A 15,748-nucleotide genomic window follows, 5' to 3' on the forward strand; every position below is an offset into this window, starting at 1 on the left:
TGCTCTAGGATGGCTAAAAGTTGGGTAAAGAAGATCTAGAATTTAAATTTTAGAAAAAGTATTGCACTTACCAGTGAGAATTCTACTCAACATAAAGGGCCAGGAGAAGAAAACTTAAGAAAGGTGGGGTGAATCACTGAAATAATTATAAAGACTAAGACTGAGCTTCAATTAAATAGGCAATAAGAAGCCACTGTAGTGTTTTCAAGCAGAGAAAGTTAAATTTGTTTTAAAAAGATCATTAACAGAGTAATGAGGGGGCTGAGGACAATGTAAGTCAAGAAGTTGACAGGTTTTATAGAAATGCAGGACAGAGTTGAGGGCCTGAAGAGGTCAAGGAGATACACTTAGATGAAAATGTATAAGCTTAGGTGATTGTTTGGAAGGGGCAGTGAATGCAGAGAAAGAAGGAATAAGAAATCAGGATATCTCCCAAATTTCTACCTTGAGTGGACTAGTAAAATAATGGTACAAGCTGAGATCAAGATCGGGCATATAAGAGCAGAAGCAAAACTGGGGAAGAAACATCCGATTTAATTTTGGATTTTTCATTTGAAGTGCTTATGGGATAATTTTAAGATTTATTTTCTCTACTAGGGTTATTATTAAATTCATGACCAAAGCCATCTTTTCCTTGCTTCACCTATCCCAACCCTGAACTAAGAAATTTTAGAATCTTCTTATTTTGTAGTAAAATTACTTGGTTTATGGGTTATCGTGACCTCACAGTTATTTGGATGTTAAACTGTGACTACATGAGATTTAAATACAAAGTGTCTCCAGTGTGTACCTGCTAAACATTGGCTTTCTTCCTTTTTATATTATTGAAATATCTTAGAGATAAAAGTCTGTTATCAGACAATATCAGACAATAATACTGATTTTATAAGTAAATGGACAAAAACCCCAAAATGAGTACTTAAATTTTCCTCCCTAGATATCCAGCTATATTCTTCTCTTCTGGGGCAGGCTGGTACCTCCACTGGCAGATGTTCACACCATGCTTATTCTTGCTCAAGCTTTTTCCTCTGTCTGGAATGACTTCCTCTCTTTCCACTTTAGATGAATCACCCAAATATCAATATGCGGTTCAACTTTAAACTGTTTCACATAACTTTTTAATTGATTGGCCGTGATTGCATCTCTCTCCAATTTCTTAAAGTATCATATTTGCCATCACTCAACAAATCATGTGACTGTATTTTATATAATATGCTCTCTAATCACCTTATCTGTGGTAATTTTACCTAGATAGGCTTTAAATTATTTGAGGACTATGTGCACATTTTATATTTCTTTTCTCTCTCTCACAGTGTTTAGCACAGTGCTAAATATACAGTTGGTGTTTTATCAATGCAACAAATTGATGCTGTGAAATGCAGATTTGTAAAAGAGTTTCATGAATCTAGATTTTTGAGAAGTGCGTATAGTAACTTCTAGATGTACTCATACCAGTTATGTTTCTAATGAAGATAAAAAGGTGATAACCAAATTGGCCGAAGAGTTGATGAGACAGTACAGAGGTGGCATAAATGTAGTTGAATTCTTTTCAGACCACACAAATTGATAAGGATGAATATCTAGTTTATTCTAAAATATAGGAATTAAGCTTCACATGACTAGATCCAGAAAAGCTAAATTTCAAAGTTATCTCCTGTTTTTCATTTATAGTAGTGTTTCCTATAATGGTTTTAACCCAAACCCTAAAACAAACAAACAAAAAATTGGCTCTAAATCTGATCCAGAATTTTACTGAGATATGCAGAGCAAAAAAACAAAACAAAACAAAACAAAACAAAACAAAACAAAACAAAAAACCCCCACAAAAACACACAAAAAAACCCCAACTTCATTTAGTCTTTTCTAATGACTCATACAATAAAAGTTTGGATAGCCAAAACAGTATCACGAAAATGGTATAATGCACTTACTGGCCAGACCTCGCTAGGTGAGCAAGTATTCCTTCTGTGTGTATTGGAACTTTTGGAGTCGTATTATAATTTTAGGCCATGAGGGTGTCATTTACCTGTAATTCAGTAAATGCAACCCTCATAGTTTGAAAAAGTAGAGAAACTCATTTATATCTTAGGGAAAAAAATGCACTTATCAGAGATCTAATCAGTTTAAAAAAAACATAGAATTTAGTAATTCCAAAAAATCCAAACCACACTGGCAATTACCAATAACCTTGAAATACCTCCACTGTAATCTCCTTTGGGGCTACAGGCCACTTGTGTTCATACTTTTCTTTCACAGTTTGCTCCGTGTTAGCAGTTGGGTTTGAATTCTCAACACGCACTCCATGGCTTGGCTTACCCACCAGATTTTGAACAGATTTTACCATATTCTTTAAATCCTCTGGGTAAGGAGTTGGATATCGTTTTAGGTTTATTTCAACCTAGAAGTTTATAAAAAGAAATTTCACATAAAAATACCTTCGGCAAACACGTTCACAAAACTACTCCATTTTATGTGCAGTAGTGAAACCAAATGCAATATAGTGAGTGTTGAGCTGGCTGAGAAACTGTACTGTTGCTGTCAGTGGTGTTCTTTCCATATTCTGCCCTCATGGGGCTTCTTCCCGCCACGCCCACCTTCTAGATTAAAAATAATTTGGGGGTTATATCCTATCTTTAGACCTACCCTGAGGATCATTGAAATAGGAGTAGGTCAAACATATAAGTGACTAGCAATCTGAAGATTTTAAGCAAATTACTGTCAGCTGCTTTTATACTTTAGAGGCTGTTCCTTACCTATCTTAGTTATTTATAAGTAATTATCTTCATGTTAAAAATATCTTTGGAACATTAATATAGATGATAGGAGGAGACCCCAAAAGATTTACAAGTAGAGTTTATCATGTCTTTAAAAAATGGGGAATTGACAGTATCTGCTACCAAATATGCATCAGCTCAATGTTAATTAATTAGCATGTTATATCAAAAGGTAGGGTAGCTAATTCTTGTTAATACCTAAAAAAAATGCTTCAGGGTGGCTTTTATATTTAGTTTTTACCCTAATAAAGTAACAGTGTAGGTACTGCCTTAAACTACTTAAAATCTTAAAATACTCCTTTGTAGGTAATGTCTTAAACTAAAAAATTAAAAATTGAGGAGATTTTCTAAGATATTCTATGTAAACACATAAATGTTGGCTTATATTTACCCAGGTATCTATTCCCCTTTCTTGAATTCATTTTTGGTGTATCAATCTGCCTTTAGGGAATATATATTAATGATCATTCTTCACATTTAATTTAGAGGGAGAAAATATGAGACACTTCCTTACGGAATATCCCATTATCAGAGTATTTAAAATATACCTAAATTGGAATAAATCCAATTTATTCATGCCGATTAAAAGGGAGTGGGAAGAAATATAAGGAGCAGATTTATTTGGCCTGGCTTATTCCAGTAGTCATAACTTTTTGCATCTGAGTAGAACCAACTTTACAAAATGGAATGGTTTATGTGATTGTAGTGAGTATGTGTCTGTGGAAAGTGTGTGTGGGGGTAGGTGGGAAGGAACGGAGAAGGGGAAAGCAAAGCTGAAGAAGGAAAGAGTGGGAATGAGAGACGAAAGGAGAAAGTGGGGGGCACATGCACCCCCACCTGCCCACACCCATGGAATTCATGGGATGTAAGAAACTATGATGGTGGTATAGATCTGAGGATTGTAAATATGAATTCAAACACTTTTGCTCATCTGCAGATTTAGCAAATCCACCAACTTTGTCATATTCATCTTCCTCGTGGCTCATTTTCCATATCAAATGCTGGGATTGGACTCCACTGGATGATTTCTAACATTTCTTTTAAGACTAAAAATACAAAATTATTTTTCCAATACATTTTTGAAAGGCTGATGAAAAACCAGATAATTCTGCTAGTATAAATATTGTTTAAATGTAATTTTGTCTTTTACACTCCCAAACAAATAAGAATGAACTCAATAATATATAGAAATAAAGCTACAAAAATATAACCCAAGGAAAATTTAGACTTCTTGGAAAAAAAGTGTAAGTTGTTAGAATGTAATATAAATATAGCTCAGGGTACTTAATTGACAATGCATTCTTAAGTAAACATAAAGAGAATGATATCCATGCTAGACAAAGTCCATTGGGATGCATGCATTCTTGGATCTGCTGTTTAAGTTGGTATTAGAAATGTTCATCACAAATTAAATCTAAGTTTTAAATGATATTGTTGAACTCATTTAAAAGTACTTGATATCAAAGGGCTAAAAGTCAAAAAACTACATTTAAAAATATAGATTGTAGAGTGGTATGACTATTATGCCAATTAAGAACATCTTTTAATTTTTAATAACCAATGGTATATGAATGAAAAAATAATTTTCAGGTAGAGAATTAAAACCCTATGTACCTTAAAAAATTCTCAATGCTAAAATTATACTCCTAAATTGAATCAAAAGGAAAAAAAAGTGTGAAATGTTCTTCTTTAATTGAATTAGATTCTTCATTGAATAATGTAATCTATTTTTTATAGATGCTATGTCTCATCTGACAAAATTAGATGACTATTTACTAATGGCCATGGTGCCAATATTTTCTGGTTATTTTATAAACAAGTTAATATGATATTTTGGTCACATCACCAGAATATGTTTGGGTACTTTATCTTTGAAAAATATTTAAATTTAGAAACAGAAACAGATTTGTCATGAATTTAATGAAGCTTCAGTTTTAGAGCCTGTCACTTGCACAGCCTCTTTCTAAAGCCTTGTGAGGGGCGCCCTACTTATGTATTTAAATGGTTATCTTATATCCTTTTCCTTAAAAGAGGCCCCTCTCCAAACTGTGGGAGTTTCAGGTCTCATACAACTTGGATTTGTTTCACCTAGCCAATAAGTTCCTTGTTTCCCACTTGTTGGACCTGGAGTCAGAAGATCTAAATTTAAGCCACAGATTTACCTCAAACAAGCTATCAGCCACTAACCTTTCTGTCCAGTTTCCACTTGTGTAAAATGTGAAAGATAATATCTTTGGTGAATATATGACTAAAATGAGATAATACCTGTGACAGTCTTTTGAAAATGTGTAAATTCTATTCAGAGATTAAATACTATCTAAAATCAGATTCTACTTAGGTATTTTTAAAGTCTCAATTCTTTTGGCAGTTTAGATTCTACCATATATACTATATACTCATATATGTATATATATACACACACATATGTATATACATATAAACACCATACTACCTGTAACTATCTGGGTTTTTTCAGATTGTATGCAGCAGCAACCATTATTTATTCAGTATCTGCCATTTGCCAGGCACATGCGATATGTTTATAAGGATATTTAATTTATTATTATCTATACAATAAATAATACTTATCTATATGATAAATAATACTTATTTTATTATTTATCATATAGATTTAAATATAAATAAACACTGACTAATTATACTTAACAATAATTAAATAATTATAATTAAACATAGTTTAAATTGCATAACTCATTATAGCATCTGTTCCCATTCTACCAAAAGGGAACAGTGTTGGTCCAAAGTCATACAGCTATAGGTAGCAATGCCCAAATTCAAACTCAGGCCTTTGACTCCAAAGCCTATGCTATGGAAGTGTTACTTGGTTCAGAGCTATTGTCTGATAGAAGTGAAGCACATTATTTGTACAATCTTGTGAAAAAATGGTGTTTGTAAATCTATAATGTAAATTTTACTGAGTTAAATAACAAGATGATTTCAATTTTTAAAAACATAAAGCTAACAATTTTTTATAATTCCTTTTAAAATTTAAATAACGGTGTAATATTTTATAATTGTTATGCTTGTAAGTTCTGTAAAAACATATTTTATATCCTTTTACAGATTGTTTTGCCTTCCTACTTTTCTTTTTTTATGCCTTCCAACTTTTTAACTCATGTGTGCACTGCTTTAGAAATGAATAAACATGCTCATAAACACAATTTTATTAATAGTTCAGTAATGCCCCAATACAAAAGCAGTTTCTTTATATTTCTAAATATATAGGCTAGAAATATTCCCTTATTCTAATATGGGATGGAAAAACAAATAGGTGGGAAAAATTGTCACTTATGTTCTTACCAAAATGTTGTATATATCACTCACCATAAAGTATTTGTTCATTTTACATATACATTTTATTAAAATGCAAGATTTTGTACTGCAATGTTATTTCACTTTAATTTTAGAAAAATAGCAATGTTTCACAACATTCTGTATATCTCAGATCTAAAACAAGTGCAGTAAATGCAAATAGCAGCTGCAAGATGTTGGAGACTCCCAAAAGTTTAGCAATGGAAGAAAGAATTAACATAAATAGCTAGGCATTTAGAGATGATATCTTGAATTCACAAAGAAAACCGTGGTTTTCTTATGTAATGATTAAATTCTAATTTGGTTTGGCTGTAAATTCCGGTAAGAGAAATAATAGTGAATGCCTTGATTATTGATTGTTAAATATCTTATTCTGGGATTTAATTAGGACATTTTACACAGAAAGGAAACCTATAGCAGTTTCAGTGAGGATTCTCAGCTGGCCTTATATTGTGCATAGAATATAAGACACAGAATAAGAATCTAGTCCATTACATGTGGATGGTAAAGCTTACCAAAAATCTAGTGTTTTTTCACATCCCATTAAGACATTTTTTTTAAATGAAACTTTTAAACACCCAACCCACTGAGATAAGGAAGCCCTATTTGCCACAACTCCTAAACCAATCTTCTCTTACAGGAATTCTCATCATCTTTGCCTTCAAATTAGAAGGAAATCGATACTTTTCAACAAATGTCCATCTTTGTACTCAAAGTCCACTCTCAGCAAATCCCAATTCAAATCTCATGCTATTTTATGAATCAATTTTTAGTTATTTAATCTCCCTCAGAATTGACATTATACAAAAATACATGTATGTATGGGGACAATTTAGATGTTATCAACAGTGTCATCAACATTCTGCCCGACTATTGGTATTCCCACACTTTAAATTAAAGAAAAAAATATTTAAAAATGAAAACATAAATGAAAATGAAGCACCCAACTAAAAAATCATGCCATATATCCCACCATTAGGCACCTCATTATTAATGTTCCCTCCCCTGACTTGGTTCTCTCCACCCCATTGCCAACGTCAATGAACAAAAACTTAAATTGGTATCGAACACTGGCAACTGGATGGTTTCTATAGGATCGACATTCCTTACCCCAAATCATGCAGAACATACCCCATAAACCACTGTTCCAAGGTTGCCTCTACATGGGGGGTTCTCCTACCCCAAACACCTAGGCCTACCTGTCTGCCACTTAGAGAGGGAAGAGTGGTGGATTGTGCTGCAACTGGCAATGGAGTACACATGCTCCTTTCCTGCTGGAGGCCACTTATACAACCCCATGCCAGCTGTGGGTCATTCTGGGGGACGGGCATATCTTGGATCTGCTGATCACACCTGGCCCATGGTGTGCAGCAATCGCCAGACAGTCTGGCAGGTTGGAGAGTAATCCCACGCTGGCCCCTTTCCCAGGGGGCTTGGCAAGAGTGATCCTGTGGGAGAAGGAATCTCCATTTTCTGGGAGAAAGAGGAGCACTGTAGCAATACTTTCACTTTATCATTTTTCTACTCTTGATTTTTTTTTTTTTTCACTCTGGGTAATGCATTTAAAACAACCACAGAAAATTAGCTCAAACTCTCTAACAGAATGGTACCAATATCAAATGAAGCTAAAGGGTCACCACTTCTTCACACAATGCAGCAGTTATACTACACTGTACACTCTATAAGTAGGGCATTATACTCTAGTCCATTTGGAAGTTGATGGCATAGGTCAGTGGTTCCTTTTTAGATTTTATGTAAATGAAAGGTAAAATGGTGCTAAATTTAATGTACATGTAATGAACCAAAACCGTGTGATTAATTTACTATAAGATTTCCATACATTCCATTCATCATACTTCCATGATGATTTATTTAGAAGTTTGTTTGTGTTCTAATTTGCCCAATAGCCAATGGCATTGGAAATGTTCAAATTAGTCAAAACCAAGTGTTTGAGATTTTTGAAACACATATTGTTTTGCCAAAATATAGATAAATCAAACATAAATAAGCATAAAGAAAATGCAATCTAAAGTATAATGAGCCTACTCTGATTATAAACAAACCTGATCACATAACACACAAACAGGGCTTCTAAATAACGGTTTGCATTTACCATATTTTATGTTTTCATTGATACATATACCAGAGTATATTAAATGTACTATTTTCTTGTTGGATCCTTTGAATATGGATTTTTAGGAATAAGTAAGTAGTTTTTGACATTCAGTGAAGAAAAAGAATGAATCAGAGGTCCAGTATAGAATGCATCATCCATTGGTTCTATATTTAACGTACGAAATCTTAAAAGAAGAACTGAGATGTTGTGAGGGTCTTTGTTTACTTTTAGTTTGGCATTGTTTTTTCCAGGAATTCACAAGTTAAAAAAATGTTTCTTTGGTTATTAGATAGCATTAACCAAGCATCCAGAAACATTTTTTTCAAAGCCAAATCTTTAACAAAGCTATCATTTTGATTTGGGAGTCCGTTTTGGGTTCTCCACAATGATGTAGAGGTAGACCTTGTCAATTACCTTACTGTCTAAATCTAGTAAGGTTCCAGAGTGTGTTGGTTTAAGAAAGAAGTTTAGAAAATGTGGGAATGAGGGGAAAGAAAAGAAGAACACATTACACAATCTATATCTATTAACAGGATGCACATAACAATTACTTAGGCAATTAGTCAGAGTGAGAGCTGTTAGTATCCATGATGGAAAAAGTACACAAATAATACTATAAAAAATTAGTGAGAGATTCAAGATGTTGCCATGATGTTAATATGAAAATCTGATGTTGAGAAGAACTATATCACTTCTGATATCTTCAAGCTTAAATACTTAAAAATATAGATTGTAAAATTTCACCTTGTTACTTGACTTAAATTAGTTCCAATGAAGAATTTTAAAAATATATGTTTGAGGTGAAAAACTGAATATCCCCTGGTATTCTTGCCTCCTTTAAAACTTGTTTTCATATTTAAGAAAACTCAGAAAATTTTCTCAGATACCCCAGGGACATTGAATCTTTCAGAGATTTTAATGCCAATGTAATATATTAATCTGTTGGTTTTTCCTTAAATGTGTACTTGGGTCTCATATGGCCTGCCTGATGCCTTGCTTGGCGATTAAAAGAAAACCATTTCAGTGTTTCAAAAATATAATAAGATGCTTAGGTAAAGTCTATCAGCCAGATTTGTTTGTTTGTTTTGGCTTTCTCTCACCTTGAATCTCTTTCATGTTGTTACTCTGTAAGATGGGTATTAAATTTGCTCAGAGACATTAGTCTCATTCTGAAGCACACCAATGCTTCTCAAATTACCATCCTGCTATAATGAAAGGTACCACCAGAACACTTGAAGATATATCTGACCTTCAAGCAGAGGTCACTCAATTTGTCCCTAAGTCTATTGTATTAATAACAATGGACAAACAAAGATAATGAGAAGAAAGAAGAAACAAAATTTAAAGTTTCACCTTAACTTTCCCAGCATTTTCGTCATCTTCCTTTTTTTCTTCAAATTCAAAGGCAACAGTCATGCGTTGTTGTCTCTGCTCTTCCCACAGTGTTGGGTTAAAGCTGTCACTGTCTGACTGGAAATCTACAGTTAGATTCCAAAGTATTATTGCTTTTTTTTACATGAAGTGTTATTAATAGAGCTTAGTACACTATGCAAAAAAATGGCAATAGGTACTATAAACAAGTACAAAATAAAAAAAAAAAAAAAGGAAAATAAAGAGAAAGAAAGAAAGAAAGAAAGAAAGAAGAAAGGAAAGAAAAAGAGAGGAAAGGTCCTTTGATATTTGTTACATGGTCTTTTACATCTTAATTCAAATTCAGCTTTCCTAAGTACATATTAACTACATATTGGGATTGGGAAGTTTTCTAGTGCAGAGAATGGTCTCTCCAAATACTACTACTAATGATAATACAAGAGAGCTGGGCTATACATTTTAAAACATTAATTTTTAAATCTTCACACCAGCACACTATGGGTAGTACTAATATATCCTCAATTTGTTAATGAGAAAACTATAGTTTTCTCTGGGCCAGTGCAGGATTCTATTCCATGTCTGTGTGATTACACAGCCCATACCCATATTTGTAGCCACTAAACTCTATCAGGATTTTATAAAAGGTACTACATAACATTGGTTTTTCAGTAAAATGCGTAAGATTGAAAGCTTTATTTATTTATTTTTTTTGCTGTGTGTATGTGGTTGGGAGGAAATGGAGCGGAGCTTGTTTTTAGGGTTATGAACATATGGAAATTCAGTCTTTAACATTACAGTCTCAACTAGTCTAAATATATCCCCAATTAATAGGGAAAATAAGTGGCTTATAAATATTTAATTTATATCAAAATATGGACTAATAGTAATATCTTCCTTGCCAACATTAATTGTGAAGATCACATGAAAATGCAGTACAAGTACTTAGTTCAGGCTAAATTCTTTCCCAAAGGACAACACTTATCATATATGTACTTGTTTGTTGCAAGGGATTCTGAAAATTCATTTATTATACTTCTGCCTGAAAAGCCAAAGGGTGACTTGCTTAAAGTTCAAAAAATTTTTCTATCACCAACTCTTCTTTCCTCAAAAGAGAGCAAAACAAAACAAAACCTGGCTAATTCCTTAACATCACACTTTGCCTAACTAGATCTACCTCATTCCCTACAATAAATTAGGGATTCAATCTGTGCAACCACATCTCAGAAATGACCAGCAAATCTGAGATTCTTTTCACTTTTCACTTTTCCCTTTATTTTTTAAATGAAATATTTTGATAATCTAGGGACTAATATGAAAATATAAGTAAAGTTTAGGTTTAGGTTTTTCAACACGTATATCTATCATAGCTACTGACATCATTTAGAGAAACTCAACTTGAAAGAGAAATAATGGTCATTATTTTCAAGTTATCTCTTTATGGTCGACTCTTAACATGAAATAATTTGGGGCCTGGGATCACCAGACTAAATGTTTAAATTGTGTTCATGAAATTAGTGAACACAGGAAATAAACCAGTTCACTGAACCTTCCTTAAGGTCTGACCCTTCTTAGCTCATTTCAGTGAGCTGGGTACTACATTTAGTTAACTAGTCCTATGTCTTAGAATCCACCAAGAGAAGTTGCTCCCAAAAATCAACACTTCCATATAAGATATGAAGAGGGAGAGTTACATTTTTGGAATCTTATTTAAAATAGTATAGTGTACATTGATTTTGTAACCTGCAACTTTACTGAATTCATTTATCAGTTCTCCCAGTTTTTTGGTGGAGTCTTTCAGGTTTTCTATATGGAGTATCATGTCATCGGCAAATAGTGAAGGTTTTACTTCTTCCTTGCTGATTGTGGAAGATAAGATTCATGTTTAGGGTTAACCCCTGGATGACTTATATGTGTCATCTAGTTATTTTCATAGCCTTGCCCATGTGTCAGTATTCCTGGCCAGATATCAGAATAAAATTATTCCCTTTTATCCATAATTATATAAGTATAGGAGAAATTTTTACTGATAATTTACCTTCATCACCACGAGGTTGCTGGGGAAACATGTAGTTAGTCAATACTCTTTGCTTTGTTTCTGGATGGGCTTCAGTTTGTAAAGGGATAAGAGCTTTTGACTAGACGCAAAGAACATACAAAATAGATTAATAAGATAGTGAATATGAAGAATATTACTTTTATATAAGACATGGTCAATAGTTTGGCCTCACTGAGCTGAATGAACAATTAAAAGAAAGGCAAGGAAAAAAGTAATAAAATAATTAAGGATTACATAAAAGACTATTGCTGAAGAATATTCTTAAATTCTAAGGTCTTCATACTGAGAGTTTCTTTTTCTGTAGGATACTTTTTTACAAAACCTATCATCTTCACTGAGCAATGTCAGTTTTAGTCTTAAAGAGACCAAGATGTATTAAATTATTCAACTAAGTAAGCTTTTGGTGTGGTTCTATATGCTCATTCATTTTCACAAACTGCTGCCCTAAAAAGACAAATGGGATTTGCTATCAAATCCATGCTACTGCAAAATCATCTATGAATTTAATTAGGTTAAAACAGAAGCATTTTTTTGAGAGATATTTTTGTAACCAAAGACAGAGTCCACATAAAAATAAGCAACTATTCTTGTTGTACCTGATGTATCAGTATATTTCTTGTGGATGGTAATATTTAATTCTTTATTATTAATTTGATTTTACAAATACAATTTCTGAAGGGTATTGTAGAACTCTGATATTAAATTATATATATATATATATACATATATATGTATACATATATGTATATATATATATATATATACATATGTATATATATACCTTATTGGAAATGATGGTATCTAATGTTTAAAAAATCCACTAATTTCATGACATTTATTAATAGGAGTGAAACACAAAGTGGATTTGGCATATCAGCTTGTCTCATGCAACTGAGTCAGAAACACATTAAATCACTGTTATAAATAAAAGTTAAATGATGCAGTCATTGTTCAGTTCAGTCTCCCACAAGAATAATAAATCATGATATTAGCAGATGTTTTTTCACAATGGAAGACTGTAGAATAGATTGTTCCATTAGCATAACTCACATTGAATCCAGAAATTATTCATTTATAATGATATATTAATGCCTTGAAAAATCTATAGTTCATTGAAGATTTGGATTTGAATCTAATTTCTCTACTCAGCAGATGGAAGCAAGTACTATAATGACTGTAGGGACACAAACATTATTCTTACACTTACATTTTATGTTTTGTAGAGATTTAATTTTTTCACAGAAGTAGCCCAATACTTAGAAATCTGGTCAATTCATTTACCTGTAATGCTGCGTTTATGCTCAGGAGATAATGATAACAAACTAAATTCAAGACGATTTGTTTTCATTTGGCTATTCATATTTGCAAAAAGGTGTTTCAAAATTTTGGGATTATGAGAAAAAAGTAAAGATTAATAAGCCATGTCAAAATTGTCCACCACCATTTTTTTTTTTCTGGTGGCAAATCAGATGTCTTCAACTATTTCTTGTTATTTTCCAGTTATTAAAGTTATTCATTAACACTCAATTACTAATTTGAATATAATCTATTTTCGTGATTATAAAAAATAATCTCAAACCAATTTCACAGAAAATACTGATAATAGTCACAAAATATATCTGAAAATTCCTTGTGTAAAATTTTAGAATTAAGTTGATTATAATTGAAAGTATTTTAAAAAGGAATACATTGGATAATAATTCCCTCTGTGATTTCTTATTCCTTACCTTCAGAGATATAATTAAAGAACATCCCCTAAGGACAAGAGGTACCTTTTAGAAGTACAAAGCTATAAAAATGATCGTTTTGTGTGTTTGATACATGAGAATGAAGTCGATGCTAAATCAAAGTATTTAAAGAGGGTGGAGATTATAGTACTGTATTATCTGTAGCAATGAAATACACACTTGAACTGCTATCTTTACAAAAATCTTTCAGAAGATAAAGGGATCTATATTTTGTAGTATATGCCAAAGGTAGCTACTGGGAATACGTTAGTAATTCAAAGCTTAAATTATAGTTCATCTTAATAAACAAAATAAATCAGGTAATAACGGTTTTTACCTGATTGTCAGAAAGCCACAAAGCTGCAAGTTCTTTAAGTTTGGTAAATGAGAATGGTAAATTCTTCAACCTGCGAAAACAAGAAAATTCTAATAGCGTGGGTGAAGATGGATATAGTTCATTTTTATGAAGAATTATTTAAAATACTCTAACATTGATTTCATTCTTTGCTCTAATTCTTTCCCTACAGTAGTCTGAGCAATCTCTAAAAAGTGAAAATCCCCATTTGCAATCCTCCAAATGCTTTCTATCACATCTAGAAAAAAATCCAAAATTGTTACCATGCCTTGTCAGATCTTACAAGATCTGGCCCTCCAAGCCCCTCCAGAAACTTCTGCTACTCTTTTCCTGGCTTAGTCCCACCAGCTCCACTTACTGGCCTTTTATCAGCCCACTACAAGGAGTAGCCAAACTCTTATCTGTCTGGAATATTCTTTCTCCACAACTTCACTTAACTAATTCCCACATGTCTTTTAGCTCTTAAATGCCATTTTCTCAAAGAGGCTTTTCCTGCCTCCTTATGTAAATAACTTTCCCCAGTGTAGTCTCTAAGTACCTTATACTTTCTTTGATGGAACACATCATAGTTTGTAATTATATATTTATTTTTGTGATTACAGTTTTGCTGGCTGAACTCCCCATAGAACTGTAGGCTCCATGATGGGAAGGGGTCATGTCTGACATACTATTAAAGGAATCTACAGCTCCTATAGATGACTCCCGAGAGCATGTCCTTTTGTTCTGTCACCTTTTTTTATTCCAAGAGGGAATTTTTAAAAATGCATTTTGAGGTATGTGAGTTTGGCGTCAGCTATGATATTCAATTGAAATGATATATTTAGTATTGGCTTTAGCCTTTGGAGGACCAAACTGCCAAATGCCTACTTCAACATATTATCTGATATCCCTGAAATTGTGTATGATGCATAAATTGTGATTGCATAGGCATATATGTGATTGCCATCATAGTTACTGAGCAAAGTGGTAATATAAACAAAGCCTGCCACTGGATTCATTGTTAATTTCTGCATATTCACTTTTGAATAGAGGTACACATTTTAGATAGAACTTGGAATGAAAATTTCCTTAAGTCTTTAATATGTTGGAATTATTTCAGCCAATCCGTGAATACATATATTTTGACAATGGAAATGGAAAATATTACAATAATTAGTAAGGATTGTGGAAATGGTTTATATTATATGCAAAAGGAGTGACCACTTCAAATGATTTAGTAAATTTGAAAAGATATTGATAGCCAATACAAATAGCAACAGTGTACATTAGCCAGATAACTTTAGGAAGAATATAATAACCTCTCTGAGCTCATAAATATTTATAAAACATAAATAAGCATATAAAGAGTAATGGAGACTGATTTATATCATAGTTCTCTTTTTATGAAATTATTTGTTATACTAGTATTTATAACATGAAACTAAATTACGTAAAAACTGTTTGTAGTTTTTGGTTATTTAATTTCATTGAAGCCAGGAATTATGAAGTAAGGTGTTATGGGAAGAATTTTTCCACATCATATGGAGATGAATTGAAAGTAGAATATCAATTCTGCCACATCGAAATTATGTGAGGGGGAAACTCTGGAATCATACAACAAAATGCATGACAAATCATCATCAACCCAGTCATAAATGTGGAGTGTAAGGAAAAGAGACTGTTAGAGGAGGACAAGTTACACTCAATTCTCCTTAGTCCCCCAGTAACGTATGTTAAAAGTGAGCTTCTATTTAGTATCACAAATGTGCAATAAATTCACCATAGGAACAATCTTGCAGTTGACAGTGCATGGGAATAATTTTTCCTAAACTATAATACCAAAATTTTTAAAATGCAGTCTATTATAAATGTGAAATTGTGATGGTCATGACATTTGGATGACATTTCATATTTAATCTTTTATCCAAGCATTTCATATTTAATCCAGTTCTTTTATCCAGGTCTTTCTCTGATAGTAATGTTAAATTTGGCCTCAGATTTGGTTGAATATTGATTTTAATTGCAAGTTAAGTCATT

The 15,748-nt window shown here is 32.5% G+C and overlaps 1 protein-coding gene across 6 annotated transcripts in view; it reads right to left on the reverse strand.

The window, feature by feature from the left end:
- The window catches only part of LRRC7 (leucine rich repeat containing 7), a 561,274-nt gene that overhangs the window by 105,202 nt on the left and 440,324 nt on the right, over positions 1 to 15,748 (reverse strand). For 5 of the 6 annotated variants that reach the window (XM_078451792.2, XM_078451793.2, XM_078451791.2 and 2 more), the window contains 5 exons: positions 13,715 to 13,784; positions 11,630 to 11,729; positions 9,577 to 9,701; positions 7,307 to 7,555; positions 2,198 to 2,398 (listed from right to left, as the gene is read on the reverse strand). In XM_078451792.2, coding sequence (XP_078307918.1) covers positions 2,198 to 2,398; positions 7,307 to 7,555; positions 9,577 to 9,701; positions 11,630 to 11,729; positions 13,715 to 13,784 — 745 coding nt within the window. The remainder of the gene's footprint in view (positions 1 to 2,197; positions 2,399 to 7,306; positions 7,556 to 9,576; positions 9,702 to 11,629; positions 11,730 to 13,714; positions 13,785 to 15,748) is intronic. The other variant, XM_078451796.2, reaches the window with a different exon arrangement.

The sequence above is a fragment of the Panthera onca genome, chromosome C1 (assembly GCF_046562875.1).
Source record: "Panthera onca isolate mPanOnc1 chromosome C1, mPanOnc1 haplotype 2, whole genome shotgun sequence".
NCBI classification, from domain to species: Eukaryota; Metazoa; Chordata; class Mammalia; order Carnivora; family Felidae; genus Panthera; species Panthera onca.